This window comes from Bombus pyrosoma, linkage group LG13 (assembly GCF_014825855.1).
Source record: "Bombus pyrosoma isolate SC7728 linkage group LG13, ASM1482585v1, whole genome shotgun sequence".
Taxonomy (NCBI): Eukaryota; Metazoa; Arthropoda; class Insecta; order Hymenoptera; family Apidae; genus Bombus; species Bombus pyrosoma.
In genome coordinates, this window is record NC_057782.1 from 9,687,945 (window position 1) to 9,712,444 (window position 24,500).

Consider the following 24,500-nt stretch of genomic DNA (forward strand, 5'->3'; position numbering starts at 1 on the left):
TCGCCGTAAAAAATCGTTATCTGACCAAGGGACCGGGTCATTTGCATTTTCATAGGGCCGCGAGGTGTAGTTCACGGCTCGTTAGATCGGCACCATGCACCGACAGCTATCTCGCACACGCGCCACCACACATTTCACGCATCTTATTTCTCTCGTTAAAAGGTACATATATATATAGCAGCCGCTTCTTCTTGCTCGCGAGCATTCGATCGACCGCCAACCGGAAAAGTGAAATCATGCTCGAGACGAAATAATATCGGTATCGGGATAGCAGAGTCTTGTTAACCGTGACGAGCTGCGTTCTTTCAGTTTATTGCAGAGTTTCGTTCTTGCTTTTCGATTTGCTGGCATTTCGAATTTACGAAGCTGAGCGTTGCGTTCAGTCTTGGCTTGCGGATCTTGGTGGTTAAAGTTTTCAGATGTATCGTGGTTGGTTCTGGATACTTGTTTCCTCAGATGCGTTGGATTATACGTTGGTTTATAATTTTTTCGAATTTATCGAGTACACGGGTTCTACGTTCGACGTATTATTTGAGCTACGCGTTCAACACAGCGAAGTTTCTCTTGGTTTCTAATTTCTTTGTATTCCAGCATAGAAGCTATTCCTCTTAAAACCTCTGGCGACCACCCTGCACACTGCACACCGTCCACACGACAAACAAAACGATCGAGCAGTCGTCGAATTGCAAAAGGGAATCGACGAAGAGAGAATCGCTGGAAGAAAACAGCAGGCGCGTGCGAACAGTTGCCGGCGCCCTGTCGTTCCGACAGGTGACAGGGGAGTCCTTAATCGCGCGATGACGTTTCCATGGCGCGAATCGGGCGAGTCACGTCGCTTAATTGCCCCCGCGAATCGTTCAATGGCTTCCATGGCGTTCGTTGTGCGCGCGTTTATCTTTAGGGAAACGCTCGTTCGCTCGGCCACGACGGAAAGAAACGAAGAAAGCGTTGCCCTACCTGGCGCCATTATCTAGTAGCCAGTGAGAAAAGTGTCGATAACGAGCAATCAGAACGGGAATGGAGGATGGCCAGAGCTCGATAAAAGGGGAATCGAATCGGGATTGTTCGGCCAGGATGAAAAATCGGACAAGCGCCAGCTGGCGAGTCGTAATTGCCCGCGAATGTTCCAGCACTTCAGGCTCGTTCCTCCTCTTCAGGACGATTCGTCTGCGTGTCGAGACCATGTTCTCTCGAGTTAACGACGCTGGAAACGAGACGAGAGCTTGCGGTGAAACGCGCACGGCCTTCGGAAACTTGATTTTTCGTTTGCCGAACACGAAGAAATCTTAGAATCGGTTGCACGATCTTGGCGACACTCGGGTCTTCTGACGTTCCAGGAAGATCGCAGAATCTCGGTGATGACGCGGTTACTTTAAGATTCTGGATAATACAGGGACCATATGTGGGCGATACATGGGAACGAATATAGCGGAGTTTCAAGGCTATAGAATAGTATATTCGTACTAAATAATAAATTTCAAAAGCGCATGCATCGTGTTTCAATGAAAAAGACTGCCGCGAGTCGAAGCCGCAGAACGAAATCTCTGACGCAAAGAAGCTACCGGCTTCCACGGAGGCGCGTTAAAATCGGAACACCTGTTCCACAGAAGCAGGAAACGCTCGATCCTCGAGCGATTTAAGGCGAACGGTAGAAGGAGAAGGCCTAGAGAAAACGGGGGCTATGTTCGTTAAAGCCCGTCTCCCGCTGTTCGAGAAACTAATAGGCGCGCCATCACGGCGGAAGCACAGGAGCCGCCTCGAAATTGCTCCGCGAACATTCCTAATCACGTTTTCTCGGAGACAAAGCGTGCTGCAACCGCGAGAAAGCAGAGAGAAGGAAACATCGCGCCGGTCAGATGACGGTCGAAAGGAAACGAACGCTACGGGCAGAAGATGAGGAAGCGAGACGGAGGAAACGAGAAAAAGTGGCGGACAACGCCAAGAGCTCGCTCGAGGTGGGAACAAAAGCCACTTCTTCTTGTTTCTCGTCTTTTTTCTTTTTTCTCTTTTTTTTTTTCTTCCTCTACGCCCAGAGAGAAGGCTTTTGGCTTGCCACGTACAGGGATCACTCGTTCACCATTGTGACTTCTTGCACGTATGAAAAACCACAAACCACCAACGTTATTTCGCGGCTGCGAACACGAAGGGTCTCCCTTTCCACGAAGCCCAAACCGCGTAATACCATGGGCCCTCCGCTCTCTCTTCCCTCTCCTCTCTCTCTCTTTTCCCTTCTAGTTTGTCCCTTCGGCGGATCCAGCTCTCCGCTCCATTACGCCGATACCGAAGCAGCTTCTCGTTTGATCGACAGTCGTCGACTCGCACGTCGATCATTACCGTGTCGCTTTTAGTAGGCGAAAAAGAAGCGAAGAAGATCGAAGGCACAGGACGCAGAAGAAGGTAGCGCGTATTCGGAGAATTTTTGACGACGAATGTCAAAGACGCGAGGGATCGATTCTGAGTTTTGGACAAATTTTCAACTGTCCTCGAAATGTTCGGAAGAAACTTCGGGTTCTTCCGAGATAGCGATGACACTGATTCTCCGATAGAAAGAAGAAGAAAGCAGAAGTACACTGTGCGCTGCGTCAATTGGAAAATCGCGATATGTATTCCGTAGGTGGGTGATCGGTAAGACGTCAAATTGCGAAGAAAAATCTCTGTCAAGCTAAAGCATAAAGCTGCGCGGCTTGCTCGTAAAAAAGCACATCATCTTCGATGCTTGGAGAATCTCAGATTTCACCGCTCCTAACGCGGAAATTCCTCGTAACGCCCTGCAGTTCGAGGAGCGAAACCGATTCTCCAGGCCAGGGGCCCTCTGACCGCAGAAAATCGCGGTCGATGTTGACGTTTATCGTAACCGACGATCGCGTGCTCCGCGACAAACTATCGAATCATACGTCGGCTGGTTGTCGGATCGCGGACAAATTAAACATGACAAGGTGACGGCGATACGTGGGCGATCGTTCTGCGCTAGGAGCTCGGGTTTGTCCGGCTGCGCGCCAGCCAGCCACAATGGAAGCGAAACGATTCCGCGACCGCACGCTCCATCCATTCAACGAGTTCCTCCTCTCTTGTCGAAGCGACGAGAAAACTTGTCTCGCCGCTCGACACGCTGGTGGCTAGTTTGGAAACTTAACTCTCAAACCGAAGGGGTCTCGTTTTTCTTCGCGTTCAACCAAGCGCGCGGCTTAGACGGATGCGTTGCTGCGCTAGGAAGAGATTTTCCTTCGTTTGGTTATGCAACTCGTTGCAGATTTCCTACGGAGATAGTGGTTGGAACGGTTTTTGCTAGAAAAGGAAGAAATGAAAATGCCAAGGAAGGAGACTCATATCTTACGGCTTGAGTAACTTGCTTTTTCTTTTTTCTTTTTCCTTTTTTTTTTTTTTTTTTTTTTTTTTTTTTTTTTTTTTTTTTTTTTTTTTTTTTTTTTTTTTTTTTTTATTGGAAATTCTTTTTATAGTCGTTGGTGAAAGCTTGCGTTTCCCTGTTGTCGAAGGGAATCTTTCTTCGATTCGTTGGACAAACAGACAGATATCGTACGAGAATCTTTGATCGAGAAATTAAAAGGGGATGTGCTTTTTTTTGTAATTATTGAGGATACGCGTATTTCTACTGTTAAAGATAAATTACTTTGAATTTGTATAAATTAATAAACACGACGATGGACGTCATCGGTAGAAGGAAGCAGAAATGTCGTAAAAACAGTAGTATCTACATCTTGTATAATATCTTCTTCTTGATGTTAAAAACATCGACCTTGATCTATCCCGCGTTACTTAAGAGAGCGTTTCTTGATTTCATTATATAAGACAAGGATAATGTACAAAAGATCGCGGTTAAGTGTCTCTTGGTTGGAAAAACGAAGAAACGAATTTTTGACAAACACCTTTCCGAAATTATTCTTCATCTTCTTCTTCTTCGAGATGATTCAACAGAGAGAAAGATTATTTTTCTGCTAATTACAATGTGTTGATCAACTTCATTAGTCTTTCTTCGCTGATCATTCTTCCATCTCCCGGCTGAATACCAAATTACATCTTCCTTTTCAAAGGAACTTCATCCTTGTTATTTTAATCACGTCACTAACATCGAGAAACTCTTTAACCTAGAGAAACTATTCTGTTCGAAACTACGACACATTACAACGACGCAACACGTGGGCGGTGCCGCGTGTAACTCATTGTCAGTCAGAAACAATGAAAACGAAACGAATGTACATGGCGCTTCATTCACGAGGGCAAGGATGTGCGATGCAGATGCTTTGTGGCCCATAAACATGTCAATCGGCGACGGCCGTCAACGAGGCTAGTGGTCAGCGATGCAGCGAGCAGTCGCGTTTGTATTTTGAGCGACAGCCAATATTTAACATGGCTGATGGCGGATCTTACGAGACAAGGGAATTGCCAGACGACCAGCCGTGTTATCCGAGGAAAGAGAAAGGTCGAGGATGAACGTTTAAATACTTGGACCTCGGTTCCCAGCTTCAAGACCCTACATGGTGCTTTCGATAGCTAAGAAGATGCTTCCCTCGAGGATTCAAGTAGCGAGAGTATCTCGTAATACTTATTACAATAAGTAGCATTAATCTGTAGCTACAGGCCTCTCGTCTCTAGGACATCTTCTTCGGTACCTGAACGGAAGAAATCTAAGCTTGTAGAAAGTCGTGCCTTAGAAATCGCTTTATCAAGGAAACATTTTCAATCGATGACAATTACATTATTAAATTCGATTGCCATAGCCGAAGAAGGTGACCACAGTCGCCGCAATAAGCCGCAAGAGGTAGTTAGAAAAAAAGCTTGAAACACGGGGGAAGAAAAATTACCGCGTCACAACGCCTTCCCATCGTAACTCAAATCTTCCCACTCGAATGCCTCGGGATTGCTTTTTACATAACCACGATAACAATGCACGACTCGTATTTTCATCTGCTGGCGATTATCTGCGACGCGGCGAGCGAACGTCGATCATTAAAATCGGCGAGGTCAAGCGGTTGCAAAATTCGACGATCCGTCGAACGTTCGTTCGATGGAAACGTTCGCTGGAAATTTCACAGCGCGGTCGTCGTCGTATGATAATAACTGATTCATGAACCACTGGGCATCGCACTCGTTCCGATAACTCGAAAATCGTTCCTTCAATACGACTGTTTCAACGTTTTGAGCTCGACGAGACACGCAATCCTGCACGTTGTCACAGATTAAAACACTTTGAGCTTCGCTACTTGAAAGAAAAATATATAATCATAAAAAAATATATAAGCTAGCGAATCAAATTCACTGGTAAGACAGAGAGAATTTAGAAGGTTAAAGTTTTATAATATAATTTTGTTAAGGTGTGTCAATTTTTTATGAGAAAAATGTAATACCACCATCGAATTCTGATTCGATATTTTTGGAATCGAAAATAAATTTTGAATCGAAAGAAATTTCCTCCCCTTCTGGCACTCGGTCCAACAGAATAGCACGTAAAAGGCGTTTGACCGGACCCGGTCAAGTACCAAGCTTTTTACCCGATTTATCGATCTTTTTATTGTTCAAATAAATAATTAAATGAATACAATGTTCTGGAAATGTTGCGCGTATTACCTCAGAGGGAAATCCGGCGTGCACGGTTTACATCGAGTCGCTACAAGTACGAACATTAATCTCATTAGTGGCCGCGTGAAAGAGTCGGCTGACTCGTCCGGAGAACGCTCCGTTCGCCATTACTTCGCCGTTATATCGCGACGAATTCGTTCCGCGAGATCGTAGCTGTCGCCAAATCACGAGTTGCATTGGGCACGAGTTAACGAAGACGCATCAACTGGTCGAAAGATAATATATGTCCCGTGAAAAAGCCGTTGATTGCTGTCGCCATTGTAACGCATTCTGTGGCAAACGGGACTGACGACACGTGGGACACATGCAAATGACAAAACGTTCCATCATCATCTTCGATACGTCAGCAGTTGGTCCGTGCCGTCAGTCATTTTTTCATCCCTGATGAATTGGATCTTCTCCGCGAGCGGAGTAGAACGAGAATAAATGTGTTTAACTTGGGAAGATCCACTCTGATGAAAATTAATGTCAAAACTTTCACGAGCCGAGTGGCGAAGTTGCCCGGTGAATAGATCATTATTTTCGAAGATGATTTAAGTATCCTTTAAGCTACGTTTTCTTCATTTTGGAAAGTCCGTAGTAGATTGAAATCCACATAGAATTCTCTATCATCCTACGTTATTCTAAGCCATTCGTCTACGTATAATCATTATAATTCTACATCATTTAGTTTAAGTAGAACGTCTCTGTATTCTTGATCGTTTTTCTTTTCCGAAATTATTGATAAATAAGCAATTATCAGATTGCAAGCTTTTACCGTATAAAATAATCATTCTTTAGTTGCCCAACTTTCAAACGTACTATTTTCCTAATCAATCCTTCGATAAAACGTTAATTCGCCAATTTAAGTGAAACGAAACGATACCGCGAAGAAAAAGAACAGGATGCAACTATGGAGACAAAGCGCCACTGTCAACCAAACGAAAGCTGCAAAAAACGATGAAGCAATTTCGCGACAGAAGCCGTCGAACTGTCTGAGAATAGTTGTTCGGAGAGCAATTTCGCCGGAGTAGGAAAGAAAAAATCAGCGGAGCCCCTCTTAATTAGAAGAGCCCGACGAATAAACCGAGCCCGATTCGCCAAGATAAGGCTGTTGGGAATTTCGGCAGCTAAGTGGCAGCCTATTCGCTACCGACAGCTTCCACCGGCTCCTAATTGTCAAGATCGAGAACCGTAATTACACACTTCGACATTAGTTCCCCCGACTCTCTATCTTCTTTCCCTCCTTCTCTCTCTCTCTCTCTCTCTCTCTTTTTCACTCTACCGAGACATCCTTTTAAGATGCTGTTGGATCCATTTTATGGCGTAAGGGCACCGAAAATAACGTTCAACGCATCCACGTTCGAACCAGTGATAGGGAAAGATAAAACGTCTGTTCAGGAAGAGGTAATGGGTTCGAGAAGAATTACGTGTTTTGTTTGAGGAAGTCGAGAAATATCGAAAGGTTTTTAGAGGAAGAATTTTCGTGGAATTCCATGCACAATGGTGTAGTCTCTTTTCCTGAAACTTGGTAATAAACTGGTTGCTGTTGTGAATGAAACATTCGAATTGAGAAATAACGAAGAGGATAGATACCAAGGATGAGGTTTATATATTGTTGTAAAAATCCGACGCAAGGAATGTAATTGTTTTTCATCGAAGTTTAGCGATAAAGTAGTTGTTGCGACGCTAAATGTATTTTTAACAAAATTAAGTCGAGCTTTACAAGGATATCGTACGTGATAAATTCTGATAAATATTATTTTGAACAAAACCTACCAAATTCGAAGCGTATTTTGAAAAATATGAATTATAATCGAAGAAAAACCAATCAAATTTTCGATCAGCCTATCGACGAATCATTTCACATAGCAGTTATAAATAATCATCGAACGATGGTATCGTTTTATTACGCAAGTCCAAGCGATCTCAAAGTGTAATTCGAGATTCCTTATCGATGATCGTGTTTGTTTCTGGTGTACGTCAGTCGATAGAATATCGAGTACGAATTCCAACAATGAAGAGTAACGCCTACATTAAACGCACATGTGTTTCACAACTTGGCGTAAGTCGTCACCGCGAATGGCATCCTGCTATAACGAGCTCGATAGAATTTTGTCCCCCTATCAACACGTATGACTGATTAGAGCAGGCAGCGTCGACCATGAGAAAACGATTGCCGACCTCGAAACGATACTTCGTCATTCTCTCTATCATCGTGACACTTGCGAATGTCCACAGAATTACACGCTTACGGCTATTAATTTGAATAAAATAATCTCTTTTACGAAGATTCGAACGTAATAAAATGTCAGAAAATACCTATTTCGTTCGCGTATAGATACAGTATTTGTACCTTTACTTTCACAGAAATCTGAATATTCTTATGTGCTTGGTATAAGCTTAACGACAAGTTAAGAAAGGAACGTAAACAAATTTTTCCTTATTATGATCGTCACACTTACGAAAATCTAGACAATTGCGTACGTATTGTTATTTATCGTATAAAAATGATACATTAATTTCTCTTACCAATGATATACAAGAGATACAACGATGAATATTGCAATTTTCACTGAGAAAAGTGTGAATAGCCACATATAATTTACAACCTATGCTAACGTCGTACTATCCGTGCCGGGGTACAATTATTGTAATCAATGGAAAGCATTGTTCTCAATGGAACCTGGACGATGAATGGCAACGGTATGTAAGCCCGACTACCGTAGGATAAATATTTTGAACACGAGGAGCTTCGAAAAACTGTGTGTTTACAAAATATCTTTCGATCCATCGAGCCTTGCTTACAGATAAAAAAAAAAGATTAACTATATTCGAGAAATAGATTCCAGGAAATTAATTACTAAATATAGTATTCAATTTTTTCTCCGCGAATATTATACATCTCTCAAAAAATAGACGAGTGGACGAATAAGAATACGAATCAATATTAAACTTCGGTTCGTTATACTACCTGAAATTGATAAAAAAGCTAATAACTTATTTGCTCGACAAATGCTGCCACTGAAACTGGAAATAACGCAAAAAATTCCGTACTAACGAAAGATTTATTTAAATAACTCGAAGCTAATACGATAACTCTTTCCCAACTGTTTCTTTCTCAACTGTTCTTACGATAGGACATTAAAATAGGATTACGCGTCTCTTAAGAGATTATTCTCGTTTCGTCAATCGACTTTAAGCTGGCGCAAACAATCTACGACAAAAATATATGGAACGGTCACGATTTTTCTTTTCGAGTAGTTCTGTTTCTACAAGAAAGACCTAAAATATAACAAATACCACGTCGCTCTGTGTTAAATATTGCGCGCTGCTTAATTTTAACGGACCAAGCATGTGTCTGACGGCTGTTTCGTTGCGAAACTATCTATTCGCCAACGACCTAACGATTCGACACTCTATAAAAGAAAATGTACGAAACGAATGGACTCACCAGTGTAACACCAGGCCGGCCAGACAACAGGGCTCTCGGTGTCCAGCTCCCTCATTCTCTCAGCGACCCGCGGACATCTCCACTCCGTACGCCCCGACGTAGCGGTGAGTATGTCCAGTTTGATTTCCGACACGAACAGCTTCCCTTGCAATCAACGATCAACCCCCTTTTCTGTTCAACGAGACTCAATCGCCTCGATCGGTGTACGCGCGAGTTAGCTCGAGTTCGTCAAGCTTTCAACGTTTCCAGCTCGTCCACGTTGGCGATACCCAAACCACCTGTTGAACGTCAAATCTGCAGCACGCGCAAACGCACAAGTCCGACAAGGATCATGCCACCGGCACCGAAACGATCACTTGGCTGTGCACGGGTCGCAAACGAACGCGAAAGATCGTCGAGCCGGCCTTTATCGAACGATTGCACGTCCAGCGATCAATTTCATTAAACAGTTAAACGTAGATAAGAAATTTGTGACGATAAAGCACGAACGACGATCCGTCATCGGCGCGACGTGGATTCGCTCTGGCCTTGCTACCAGAGGACAGTGGTCGTGTTCGTGAGAGCAGAGGGACAGTACGGCATAACGATGTTGCACGCGTGTTACACGAAAAGCACCGTCGCGTCGCGTCGCGTCGCCTCGAATCGTCGCGTCTACCGCGCGGTCGCGCACTAAATGTCACGGAAATGTCAATGAGGAGTCGCGGACGTTTGACACCTTCACTGTCCCCTCCTTCCTCTTACTCGGCACACAGTCACACGAGTGGAGGGTTAGTCTCGTCTTCCTCCTTGTTTAAACGAGAGGCTCGTCGTTCACCGATCCTCTCGGAACACTGTATCGACACTCGCGCAAAACTCCGGCGATCCTCCGCGTCGGCGATCGTCGACGATCGTCGTCCGACCCTCGACTGACGCGGTCTCGTACTGGTCTACTGTCGCGTGGCGAACACCTCTCGAACGCTCCTCGCCGCTTCCCCGAGTGCCTTCGAGTTTCCAGTTTCCACGATTGTTTACACACGACCGCGGACCTTGGCTAGAACCGAATCGTGTCTCCTTCTTCCTCTCTGTCCTCTATATTACAAATCTTCTCGTACGAACATCCGACGAGCCAAGGACGTTAGACAGTGTCTTTCTCTCTCGCACACACTCTTTCTCTCTCTCTCTCTCTCTTTCTCACAAACGTTTTAGAAGCTTCGCGTCCCTAGAAGACTTTGTCGGAGGACGCGTCACCTTTACGACGACGGCGACGACCCGGTAGCGACGGACAGTCAGAGAGAGGATACGCGATCGATCGATCGTTGCCTCCACACGTTCGGGAGGATCGTTGACGTAGCGCAGGATGACACGACACTACAACACCGCACTGCTGCGTGAGGCGACGTCGAAGGGGACAGACGGAGACAGAGGGAGAAGGACGAAGCTTGGTAGGGGGTGAGAAGAGGAGACACACGCGGCGGGAGAGAAAGGGTGAAGGAATATATAAAGAAAAGAGAAGAGGTAAAAAGAAGAGAGAAAAAGAAAGAGAGAGAGAAAGAAAGAGAGAGGGAAGAGAACCTGACCACCGGACACGCTGGCTTGGTAGGCACGACACACAGGTAAGCGGAGTGGCACTTAGGTTGGTGCACCTGCCGCGAGAGTCCGCGTCGTAATGGGAGCGGGGCAACGGGCGGCAGGTAGGCAGGCCCACCGCTCGTCAACCTGCGGAGAAGGGGAATCAGTCACATGGCGAGGTGCCCCGCGCTGCCTGAGAACAAGGAGGTGGTAGCCGAACCAAGTGGTGGTGGACAAAAGGTGCCAGTGGTGGTGGTACTCGACTGAATCCCCGGTGGTGGCGGCCGTGCTTGGTAGGATACGCGACCGCCGCGGCCGACGAGAAGGAGTAGGAATCGAACAGGACCTCGAGAACCGAGCGTACCGTCCGATCGGAGCAACCTGTCGCTTCGGGACTTCTTTGCGGATATGGTTCCTTCGGACGCGTTTACCGACCATCGTCGTTCGGTTCTTTTCGATCGGACGTGACGAAGAAACGCGATTTCGTTCGACTATGTCTACTCTGGGACGAACGAATTTCTTTGGAGAGAAAAATGACGCCGCGTTCTAGGTTACTGTCGCACCCATTCGAAACCAACGGATTGCATCGAGATTTCCGACGACGGTTTTGTAATAGATCGAAGATCGTGAATATTACAATATCTCGCGAGGTATTACGTAGCTTCGCTTCGATGCTGTTTCAACTATTTTGAAGCCGTATCTCGTATATTCTCTGCCAGTAAAGAGATTGGAATCTCCGCGTGGGAATTCCGCAAGAATCGAGAAAATTCAACTGAATTAGTTTTACCAATGTATTGTATAATCGTTCGCAGTTCCTTACATATTAACGCAAAAACGGTCTCATGAAAGATAGAAAGTCTAGCGGAACGATTTGTCCTGCAACGATTAGTCCGATCGTGAATTTCACATTCTACTTAAGCTACCGCTACCATCGCAAGAGTGAAAGATTCGCAAACACTTGGCAAATTCAGGACTCCGTGGCTTGTTAATACAACTTGTACGACGTACGACAGAATGCAAACTTAATTTGAATATTAAAGAATGTAAATAAAATTCAAGAAAATATAAGGAGAACGTATTTAAAAAAGAGTAATATGTGGAGGACATTTTGAAAGAGGGAAAGAAAGAGAGAGAGAGAGAGAGAGTGATTCCTTCATTTAGGTTTGACTCGGTGTTCGGACAAAAGGCACACGCGGTACTTTCGTGTCTCCAGTACCGACTATGGCTTCCTACAAAGGTCGTTGGCGAGTTCCATATTTGGATTCACCGAAGGAACAGAAGGGTATTGAATTCCAGGCGTTTCCACCGATCCACGGCTACAACCTGATGGCAGATTGTCCCCTGACTCGTCGTCGAGGAACGTCGTACGCTGTCTAACTACGTCTTTCTTTACGTCTCTAACTGAACGGAGTTACGTTTCGTCTAGCTGGACAGTATATCGATAAAACGAGACAAGAATGCCTTGTTGCAGCCGCGAGCGGATATGGATGCGGTTTCAGAACAATCGCGTGTACCCGCAAACGCGACGATCAACGATTCAACTGTTTTTAGAAATTGTCATCCGTTCGAGTGATTAATTTCATCGTTCGGAAAGTAGACGAGATCCATATTTAATAGATCGTCGGATGAAACTTTTAACGTACTTTTGGTTAGTTAGATTGGCGTTAAAAAAGCAACTTATCGTATCGATCGCATATTCAAGGAAGAACGCTGGAAAACATAACGTCCGCTAATATACTATAATCATTCTAGTTAGAAAAAAGAAACATCCTGAACGACGAGTACCAACTCGACCTAAGCTACATTCTCAATTCAGCTTCATCGTTATTCCACTTCCACACGGACCATAACGCGTCCCATCAACGAACCACCAATCTGCCTAGCAAAAGATAAGAGGAAGTCGAACGAACCTGCGACGAACGTAACAAAAAATCGAAGCACCTATCGAACGGCTACCTTAACGAAAGGAACGTCGCGTAGGATCGTCAGGGGCTGGTTAACAGGGCCATAACCCCGCGATCCCACGACTTGACTCGCGTATGTCGCGACATCGTTATCGCCGCGGAATATCGGTAGTATACGCCGGTGTCCTGGAAGTGTTGCCCTAGGCGTCTCTCTGCGTGGCGACCGGGCAGTGCAAACGGCGAACGAAACGAGGCTGCAACCGTGCAGAGCACGGTAGGGTAGCTCAGCACGCTCGAGAGCACGGATGAGAGCTTGTTAGGTTAACCATCACATTGTTTCACGAGGGCGTGGTGGCGTGTTGTTTGCAACGAGTGCGTGGCGAGGAGGCCTTCCTCTCTGTGCATGCCACTCTCGGCCGTCTCTCCCTCTCCCTCTCTCTCTCTCTCTTTCTCTCTATCCCCGTTCCTCCGACCGCTATGGCCCGAAGATCGAGTCGTGGCATCGAGAGAGCGATATATCGCGGTCGATATATATCACTCGGCGAACCACTCGACTTCCATACGTCCGCTCCGGAGAGCGTACATATGTACGCGTGCATCGCCCGCGGGCTGGCTTCAAGGTCCTCGTTTAGATATCCGTTCCCTTCGAGATTATTCGAGGTAACGACGACGAAGACGATGACGACGACGACGACCACGACCACGACGACGAAGACGACGACGACAACGAGAGTCGTTCGCCTTCCAGTTCGTCGATCCTTCCTATCCGAAGCCGATCGGCCAGCTTCCGGAGCTAGCCATTACCACCTCGGCCATTTTCTCTTTCGCGGCTCCAGCCGCGATTAAACGGTCCGTCGAACCCATCCCTTCGCTGCCGTCCCACGACGATGTAGTAATCGCCTCGGCACCGTCGATACCAGAGATTAGCGTCAATCGAAACCCTGCCCAGTCGCTGCCGTTCTCCGAGTCGATGGCTAGCGCGAGACGCGATTAACTACGCTCGTCGTGATGCCGCTTGCTGGTTTCTTGGTACCACGAAGATGAGTGCAGCAATTCTTTTTGCAGAATGTTTGTTTGGCGCATTTCTAAAGAACGTGTTATTGGCGCATGATTAGCCAACTTTTGGCAGATTGCCTGTTGTTATATCTCATGACTTGAGCGATCTGAGCAAATGCTTTTAAGATATTTTCCTCCTTTCTCAAATAGTTCGAAACGATTCGTGCTACTGTATGTCGTTCAAACGATGAAATCTTGATTTTGATATCTGGGAAACGCATCGGCTTTACGATTGGACGTGCAACGCACACGGTATCTGTTTGAGTGATGCAAATGTTGGGTCAAAGGTTTCCAGTTCGATTTAAGATCCGTAGAAAGCTTCGGAAATAGCACAACACTTTCTAAGTAATATTTGATCTATGATAAAGCGGCGTTTTACCACATTTTCCATCGCTCCGAGCGACTGAACAATCATCTTTCTATTTTTCCCTCCTTTCCAGTGAATGTTCTCCCTTCGATCTGATCAAAACTCTCAAACTTTCATCGATGTTGCCTGTCTAACGCCAGACTGAAAACAAAATTAATACAAATTTGCCAACATAGAAGTTTACGCGCAATTCTAAATGGTTTTCTTCTCTTCTTTCTGTTCGATTAAAATATCCTCGTCGGGCAACAACTCGTTAAGTCGGTTTAATTCTTACGGAAATTAGAACTGTCAAGAAAGTTGACAAGTAATACTACCTTTCTGAATAATTTCCAGTTTACGTTAAAGAAGTACTTCGTACTTCCTCCTGCTTCAAGATGCTAGATCATCTCTTATTCATCAATTTTATCTCGATTAAAATATTTCTACCTGCTCGTAACCTGCTGTAAAATCCTATACGGGATACCCATTAAAACACATTTTATTAAGAGCTTTAGCAAGAAACGCAACATTTGTAACACTTTTGCTCGTTCCGTCCTTGCTTCTTTTCCAATTGCAACTGTCCTGGCTAATTATAACCTGCAGCAAAAGTTCGCTATGCAGCACCGATTAAAGCTAAAATTATCGGCATTCCTAACAAGCGCAGCGAAATACTCTTATTTTAGCGAGCAGAGTAGATGGATTTGACCGAACAAATTACATTTCGCGTATTCTTTCGTCCGCGATAAAAACATCTTCCAACTAGAACAGTCGCACGGGCTATCGAATATTTACGACAGTCGACAAAACTGGAGATGCTTAAGTAACCACTCGTTGCGTTCATTTCGATAAAAGTCGCTGTTAATTTTATCGAAGACAGCTGCAGCTTTTTGATGCTTGCAAGAACCTCGAATCTGACTCTGTCATTTTGACTGATTTGGCAATTCTAACATTAACCAGTTCGTCGAACCTGGCTTCCAACGAGCACACAGTTAAATCTTTGCTCGTGCCCCGAGCAACCTGCGCCCGGTCTATATATTCTGGGCGAACGACTATCCGGAGAAACAGAGTGAAGCAAACGGAAGACGATCGGCTCGAAATCGACGCGTTAAAGTCGTCTCGCGGGACTGGAAGCCACGGCCTAGCCATAGCTCATCATCGGGGCCGAAGTAACCAGTGGCGTTCATGAATACGTGTTCATTATTTATGAGCAACGCCTCTCGGCATCAACTGGACCAGCCTCCCTATCTACCGGTAGGCACGAAGAGAGGCAGCCGGATAACGTATTACGTCTTCATATTTTTTTCCACCGATGCACGGCTGGTAATTAAAGGTGCCCCGCCAAGGACTCGGATGATTTATCGGCCATGCTGCTTCAACCTGATAAGATGGGACCAGCTGATAACGAGCTGCCTTTTGTACGTTCCAGGCACCGTGGATCGAACTGGGTCTCTTTTATTTCCCTCTTTCCCCTATCCTCTTCGATTCATCTTTTCTTTCCTTCTTTCTTTCTTGAGTCGCTGCTCAGTGGTACTTGAGTGGCTAAGGTTCGAGAGAATCGAGGTGACACTGTAACGAGTAGTGTCAACTCTCGTGTCCATTGGCCTACTCTCGTGTTGCGGTCCGTGCAAAACAAGCGATATCGCTGATGAACAGGAAGTTGTAAATTTCGCGATAAAGTCGAAGCTAACGGGCAATGGAAGGTGTTTATGAACGCTCTGATCGAGCTGTTGCGTGGAGGATGGTGCGGGGTACGTTGAGGTGAGAATCGAATCGAAGCCCCGTACGTTTTAAAACCTTTGAGAGATATCGATAAAAAGTACGTATTTTGTGCAAGAATCGCTCGAACGGACTAGCATTGGAACGTAACATAACACAGTATAACATTTGAGGCGTGAAAGAAACTGCGAATATTCCTCGTCAAGTCCGCGATGTGACTGCTGAGTACTGTAGCTGTAATTTTCCAGAAACCTCGCTCACGCTCGAGAAAGAAATCGATAAAGTTAAGCCGAAACGTTACAGCGTAGATGAATCGATAAAAATTTAAGGCCGGTACGTTTTAGCTGCATGGAAAAAAAAGTAAATTGAAACAGCACCTGAACCTCTTAACAACGTCTCTTTTCCTCAAAGATCCTTCATGGAAGACCACTCTCTGTCCGGAAGAATCAGTCCTAATTCATGCTTTCGGCTCCAATCATCGTATTTCCCGGCGAAGATTACAGCGTTCCGAAACACTATAATTCACGCTGGATGGAGTCTCGCTTCTAAACAAACCGAAGCTGCCTCGAAAACCTAGCTCTCGGAGTTGCTCACCGGCAGTTGTTTCAAGTAACGCCAGAAACCATAGTGTTTCATTTCGTATAATATCGTTGTGGCGATGCAACTTTCAAGACTTTGCTCTCGACAACGTTGGTACTCGAGTTTCTTGTGGTTTCTCTTCTCGATAGATACGGTAAAGTCAAAGTGGTTCCACGTCGATTGCAACCGGCTACCGAAGAATGAATAGCATTTTACGATATCGATATTTCGTCCGATGTATTCCACTTTGCGATTCACATTCGCGTTCTTGTTTCCCAATTTACCTTCGTGGAAACTGTTCTACAATTCCAAATTTTTCATTCATCGATCCATCTATTAAACGGTGTTTCGATAATCGAGGTTTCAACGGATAAGGATCAGCGGAACGTTGGCGTCTGCCAATGATCAATTCGAAACAAAGTGAAACCAACACCCCGTACCACCGACTCCAGGCCCATGCAGCACCAAGGAACCGTGCTTAAACCTTTACGGTCCCGTTCAGCGAAGAAATTTACGCTCGTCGACAAAACAGAGAGCTCGAGGCGGTCCTCGGCAACGGCCACGACGACGATACCCGATGATGATTTCGAAGATTTAATTAAGACGTCCTGCCGGTACTAAAAACACCCTGCTCCCCTCCCGCTACCCTTTCACGTCCCACGAGAATCCCCATCGCGAGTTTCTCTTCTCTCGTTCTCGTCTGTTCGCTCGTCTCTTCCGGGCCAAGTTAAGAGGGACGCCCTATCGAATGGCTCGGTCGAATTTTTCAGCCCGTTTCGAAGGACGTTTTATTGGCCGCCTGATTTACGAGGAGCCAGGCTCACCGCGTAATTTGTTGCGCCGTATTTAATTTGCCTTAAAAGCGTCCCGCGTTAAAATAAAAGAAAAAATAGAGAAGAAGAAAGAAATGATTGGCCCAAAGAGTACAGAACCGGAAGGGGAAGAGCGTAACAACTTGGCCTCTGCAAGGCCAATGGACTCGCGTCTACACTCTCGGAGGCGTAAAAACGATAACGGGCAGCTGCTTTACGAAATTTTTATTATGACGTACGTGGAGAACACACGACGAATCACGGCCTTATTGAGCCACGAAGCAAACGAGCCAGGCTGCATGAATGCCCGTGATACCGTCGACAGATTTCGATTTCAACTGACTTTCAGGTCGATAGTCCGTCTACGGGATTTTGAAACAGGCATTGATTCGCGGATAACGGTGAAAACTTGGATCATTATTCTATATACGTAAGAGTTGAATTCTTTCGAGAAGTAGATAAACGCAGGAAACGACATAGAATGTTCGTATTTATACGGAAGAAAATGGTACAAGCTATTCTACATTCTTTTCTCTCTCGTAACGCTTATACCATTCTACAGATGCGATAATTAACAGTTTCTAGCCGTGAATAATCTACAACACATCCACGTAACTCGATGCGCATAAATATAAAAATCTAACGAACACGAAAACCGTGACGCGAAGAAGACCGGCAAAAACTGGAAGCAGACATTTTCTCCGAGGTACTTAACACTTTCCGGTGACAAAAACGCTCGATTTTCTCGGCCACTTTATTATCTGACACAATCTCAATAAACGAGCCAATTAATAAACACGTTCCATACTAAAACTCGACACTCGACGCTTCGTTCATTAATTACGTTTCCCGCCATCGCATACCAACCGCGTCATCAAACTTAACCTCAAACAACGCCGATTTTTCAGCTTCGTTAATTACGATAAAAGAGAACATTCTGCCCGAGGGGGAGGGGAGACGGCGACGCGGCCTTTTATTAACTAGAAACCAGTCAACGGCGTATTGCATAAACGCGTTAATTACAATCTCATTTTGATCGAAGCGAGCTTCGTCCTGAACGCGTTTTACCTCTTTCATTTTTCACGCAGCTTATCCTTTCAACCCGGTTTAATAGTGTCCCCCGGATGGAAGGAACGAGCATGGGACACGTCACAAAATTCATTACGTATAAAAAAATCCCAAGGGAGTAGAGAAGAGCCGAAGAATAAGAAGAAGAGGAGAGGTACTCTCCTCGCGTTTCTCCATTCAGGATCGCGTAAAGTTCCGGTGAAAAAGTTTCATGGCCTTTAAACCAAACCTCGCAGAACCACGCGAGTTTTTTGCCTGTACCCAGGAGAGAAACGAGGCTGCTTTAGTAACGTACGGCTAATTTCGATGTAATTTACAGGAATGTTCTGCTTCGCCGTTCAGCACGCAGGAAGAGGATCGGGTCGAATAATGTTCGCGGATTTTAGTTAATTAAATACCTTGTTCGATGCCCGGCCGCGTGTATAAAACATAAACGCCGTGCCCGTTTTATTATTCGCTCGTTTCGGTGGCCGTTTCGAATAATTTAAAAACAACGATTCTCGTTAATCCGTGGACTAAACGCGGAGGGATGCGCAGCTTCCACTTAGCCGGGCAATTGTAGAAAATATAGAGCCAAGACGGAAATAATTAATTGAGTATCGAAGGATATAAAGTTTCGCGGAGCTACGTGTATATAGAGATTCTTAATAATAATAATTCTGTTGCCACTTCTGTCGCGTCTCGAGCGAGAATCGGACGCTGAAAGACTTTATCAGCAGCGTGATGAAAAAAGTGTCTGTTGCATACAGATGCAAGATAATCACGTTAGGCGAATAATCGTGTTTCCAAAGACTCGGGGATCATCGATACAGGAAATGAGAAGCTTTTACCTGGAAAGCTTGCAAGAAAATTTCCTGTCGCTCTCGAAAAATAAAAATTCGTATTCGATTGAACCTTCGCTATTACAGTAACTGACCGTTCTCAACGCGAAAGAAAATCGGAAGCAGTCGCAACCAGAACACCATTCGAAGACAGACGCTCGTTCGAAGCTCGATTCCCGGCTGTCTCTCCTTTCAGAGCCCAAACTTAGTCATGTTCATGGCGATTTATATCGCGAGACGATAAATGGAATGATGAACGCGAACACGCACGATTATAACTGTCGAGGTAACGCCGACAGATGCCGATGAATCAGCGGAGGTAAAGGTCAGAGGAATATACGCGCACTTGAAAGGTCAAGGAAACGTGGTCGAACGAGTCGTAAGCAAAAAAAAAAAAAAAAGAAAAAATTGGTACGTGATTTGAGAACTAATTAATCCACGGGCTTTCTCAACGTTGCTTCGTCTAAAAAGTGTTTGCTTTCCTTGCACGCTGCTTACGCAATCGTTCTTGTCCGAGCAACTCGTTAATTATATTGACCGACGTGTGCTGTTAAAACGATCGACGTGTAATCGAAATCGATCAGTCGTGTACTCGCGCGAGCTCGACATTCGGTTAGAACAACGTTTTCAAGGCAAGATACCGTGGATCAAGCAATCATGGAAACTTGTTCCACGCTCGCGTGTGGGTTTTCATGGATCGTGTTCTTCCACGATGAAAATGCTGGCCCACGCGTGTCATTCAACGCGCTCGATCAAATTATTTCTGTTTTATTAATGTCCTTGTGGTTGAACGTGTGGCGGTAAGTTTCAGCGGATGTTTTAATAGAACGCTTAATCTAAGCTCAGACAAACGTATTTGTATTATACGAAGAATCGTACAATAGAATTAAAAGTTGCCATGATTTTCATGCAAAAAACGGAATAGAAATTTTATCCGGATTGCTCGAGTTCCCAGAAGAGAAGCGTTAAAACGCTGTTTCATTGCTCTATAGATCAAGACACAAGAATCTTTCATCTTCGACGAACTGAACCTGTCCACAGACACACAACCATACGTTCGGCTTTAAATATCAAAAAATAAAATCCCTCGTTAGCTAACACGTTGTATATCTCCTATTCCAAGCATAGTTAAAATGGCCCCTGGTCGATCAAAAATTAATCTCAGACCTCCTAAAAGCTGACAACGACATAAGGAAATATCCAACTATTCGCGATTATTCACGCTTCCAATTGGAGTCGAGTGATTATTTTTCCTTCGGCTATCGAACAACTGCGTGGCAGTTGTCATCGATCGAACGTGGTTATATAAAATCGACGCTTTACGAGCGATAATAATTTAAAAGGGAGGAAGCCACCGGACTCATGGAAGGCGTCCTCGGGAACGAAAAAGATCATCGACTAATTTATTATTCTCCCCGCTCGAACCTGTTAACGCTTTGGCCAATAAACGAGGGACCCTTAATTAACAGCGAATCGTTTATCGCGTTTCCAACGTGACATCCGACGTGTCTCTAGTTAATTTATATAGCTGCACGCCTAGGAGCGGAAAGATTTATGTCTAACAAATGAAAACGTTAACGGTTCCAATGAATTTTACACAACGTGTTTGTTTCTTCCAGCCTTTACGTACTTTTCTGTTTTTTCTTGTCCAACCTTTTCGTATTATTTTTACCAAGTTTCACTCTTCTTTAATCTATTTTCCCTCTATCGTTCGTTTTATTTATCCTTTAACCTTTTTATTCTCGTTACGGCTATGGAAGATTCGATGTGCACCAGCGGCACAGAAGATTTGTAATTAGCGTAATTCCTAAGAAACGAGCCACTCATTACAGAACTTACGAATACGCTAGCACTTCGTAATTAAGAAAAACTTGCTTGAGAAACACCAAGAACCTCGATGACGCTCTAATAATATAAGTTTCGCTGCAAAATAGTCGACCTAGTAAAATTAGATCCGATATTTTACGCCACAGTTTGCCCGTCTTGACAAACCCTGGTGCGTCCAAATTTTTCCTCGACAGTATAAATCCGTTTAATTCAGCTCCCCCCGCCCGTATAATTTAATACAATTTCGTCGAAGCGACAGGCGTACGAAATTATAAGACTAAGGTTTGTGTAAAGGAGAAAACATCGTAAATTCGTCATCGGGACGTTAAGTACGGACGTATCGTTGGAAGCCAGTAATAATTGAGGGAACTGGCGCCTGGAATGTTATTACAAGGGGGTGGAGTGATCTCTCGAATCCGATGGATATGGTCCATTAAAAAAAACGGGACGCTCGATCGATGTTTCTCTAGCGGCTTAATAGTCAACGATCGCTATCGTTGACGAGATACAAGGCAGTAAAATACTAGAAACAGTCGTAAATTGGCTAAGCAGAGTAAAATCGAGTAGCGTCCGCAGAGACGATGTAATTGCGACGCCTCGCTGCTGGACAGTGACGAGATGAAACTCGAAGACTCTCAGAACGATGTGCCAGAATGACGAATAACCGGACGACGAAGGAAATTCTCTATAATTAAGCGAGTTACGTCGAAACGGCTCGTAATCGTATGTAAGAAGAATTGAAGATGTCCTCTGTCGAATTTGCATTTTGAAAATATTCCGAAAGACTCGTATCCACAGATTAGAGCGACAAAAATAAATAACGTTCTCGGAATCCGATCGTCCATCATGGGTTTTGTTTAACATTCGTCGTTTCTTTCCTCTAAAACTCGCGTTTTTTCAGCTACTATAGTAATGTAGGATTTAAAATTCACGAGATCGTAGGATCACGCCTCGAAACGATGATCAAAGACAGGAATCCATCGAAGAAAGAGTAGCAATGGTGAATCCCGAGGTTTCCCATCAGCTACCTCGACATCGCAAACCGCGGCTCTTCGGAGCGTAAGAATAAGGGAAAGAAAGGCTGAAAAGAGCGCACAGAGTGAAAGAGGGAGCGGGGCACGCACGGCGCACAAAGTGCAATTTCACCATTTTTGCCTCGTAAAATCCGGCCAATGAACGACGTAAAAATGAATAACTGGAGGATCGTTCACCCGCGGAACGAACGCGCAGCGTCCCGCTTCGTGTACACGACGCCTCTTTCCCCTTGTAGCCTTCCATCTCGTCCTTCTTCATCTCGCTCCTCCTCTTCCTTCATCTCAAGTCTCGCCCCAACCTTGCTCCGCGAAACGATTTTTATCTTCCGGGTAGAATAGATTATCTTTATTTACGAGCGATCCGTGGCGTGGGCAAATTGTTTGGGAACGGGAGGGCCGCTTATTTAGAAGCCGTAAACTATTCAATACGCCAACGAACCAGGATCCACCAAGGTGCACACGCGAGTCCAAAACGAGCCAAAAAGGGTGAAATCGGGTTTTCGCTTCGCCACCTTATCGTAGCTCTGCACCAGATTCTCTCGCGATGCTGCCTGTTGCCCGTGCGATACCGCGATACAGGTCAAGATGTAGCGATGCGTTCGTCGCGATTAAAAAATTAAATCGTCGAGACGCGCGATATCGATGAATTCCTCGAGGATGCACAAGCTTACGTTGATCCGACGTAGACGAGAGAGTTCTTTTTTCGGATAGGAGACGAATCGCCAGACGTGTCACGATTCTACGGAATGTGCGCACGCAATGCGTGTCAATAGCTTCGGATTACGCTAAGCTCAGGCTCGGCTCTGTAGTTCTGCACACGCGAATGGGTTGATACGGCCTCTGTTTCGAGGTCTAGGTCGCGAGAAACCGTACTCTTTGCGAGATCCTTTCACCCCGCGTCATCCCTGGACAAGAAACACGGAAGCTCTTATCTGATACACCGGCCAGGCAATAAACCTTAATCGGAAAGGCTCGTTATCGGACCGAATCCCGCGGCGATCGACTGGACGGGGAATTACGGGTCGAGGCCGATAAACGTTAGCCTCGTTCCTTTCGTTGAATAAGATGAAAGGTTGCTCGGGTGAAAAGCGTTTTCTGATGGATTTCTAATTTAGTCGGACGGGATGAATTGTTCGGCGTTTCGAGATGTTCCAGGTAGATGGTGTAGTTTCGCTTTTAAGTGGGGAGCGATTCGATCAGGGTTGCTACACTCGAGAAGCGAGAAGAGGGACCGTCGACGCCTGGGAGAAATAAAAGTTGGGAGGTTGAAAAGAAAGGAGGAGGAAATGACAGGTAAGTTTGGGTGGAAGTTTAGGATAAACGCGGACCAATGGAAACGGATTTCTAATTTTCTTCTCTCGCCGAAGACCTCGTATTTCGCAGAAACATAATAACCTTTTACTATTACGCAACTTTTACGGATTATTTGATTGCTTCGCCCCTAACGGGTTAATCGAGGCGTTCGCTTTCAACGGAGGGTGTAATTTTAGCTTAATGGAAGTTACGTTTTCGTTTTCTTCATAGTGGGTGGTTACAAGCTATTAAAGATCCCCATCCAACATGTAGCAATAGGTAATCTTGAGCAGTTAATACAAATTCCTAAACGTTATAAAAACCTTGACGAATATTAGGAATTTAGATAGACACTGATGAAAACTCGATGTTCACTTGTTGTTCGCTTTTCCCAAAATTATAAAGAAAATTCCAAGTGTATTCGTGTTACATATCCCGAACCATTGAAGGATTTCAGGCGAAAATTTTAATCGACTTACGGTTAGTAGAAAATTCGATTACGATCCTCTGTAACGTCAATTTCTCCCGAGACCACGATTCGTATGATAAAAGTTATCCTCAGGATATCCTCGATTCTGGTCGTTTAAAACCTGCAACGATCAAATCCCAAGAAATGCTAAACTGCAGCAAAGAAGCGACGCGAGCAAAAAGAAGAGAATCGAATAATGCCCTGAAAAGATCTCTCACGATCGCTCAAGCTCCCATCAGGCAAAGGTCAACTCTCGACGAGTCAAGACGGAATGTTAATCAAGCTCGAATCAATCGTTAGAAACGAAATACAATTAAGGAAACCAGATAGAGGCGGAACGCCATAAAATGCACGGGACGTGTGAAATGCTACATATCGACACGCTGGCGAAGCCTCATCGGTGATCGATAATGGCAGCGTTACGATGGAAGAGAAGGAAGAACAACAAGACGCGACCATAGAAGAAGACGAGGAAGACGACGAAGAAGAAGCAGAGGCAGAAAGTTCCACCAGAAGTGGAGAAGAGGTAGAAGAAAGAAGCAACGATGTAGGAAGAAGTAGGAGAAGAGAAACGATGAAGAGGAGCAACAAAAGGCTGCGCCTCGGGTGCCGGGCGGGGCTCAGATGTTTATCCCGGTCGACCTCTTCCCCTAGCTCTCTTCAGGCCCCTCTTCGTGGTCGCTGGCGTGCCCCCTTCACCTCCGCTTCTTGCGGAGAGAAGCGCGCCCTCGGCGATCCGGAGCTCTCGAGCGTTGCATCTCTACGTTATGCGTGCTCTTCTGCGCGAGGATGCACGGTCACAGTGGCGTCGCAACCGTCACTTTGTCGTGATGTCGTATTTATGGCTACATCGTCCGACTGTACGAAGATCGACTTCCGTTGGTTATCGTCAGCGAAATTCCAACCCTTGTGGATTCCTTACGTTATCGTACCCTGAGAACGACACCGTCGACTGCAACGTTTGTACAGTGTTTGCATGATCTGTAGCCAATGTTTCTC

At 45.2% G+C, this 24,500-nt stretch overlaps 1 protein-coding gene across 4 annotated transcripts in view; it reads right to left on the reverse strand.

The window, feature by feature from the left end:
- The window catches only part of LOC122574083, a 179,426-nt gene that overhangs the window by 142,927 nt on the left and 11,999 nt on the right, over positions 1-24,500 (reverse strand). The window contains exon 1 of one of the 4 annotated variants that reach the window (XM_043741205.1): positions 9,029-10,680. The exons of 2 other annotated variants lie outside the window; for them this stretch is intronic. In XM_043741205.1, coding sequence (XP_043597140.1) covers positions 9,029-9,083 — 55 coding nt within the window. In that variant the 5' untranslated portion in view covers positions 9,084-10,680. Of the gene's footprint in view, positions 1-9,028; positions 10,681-24,500 lie in introns of those variants that run through there. One more of the 4 variants, XM_043741206.1, reaches the window with a different exon arrangement.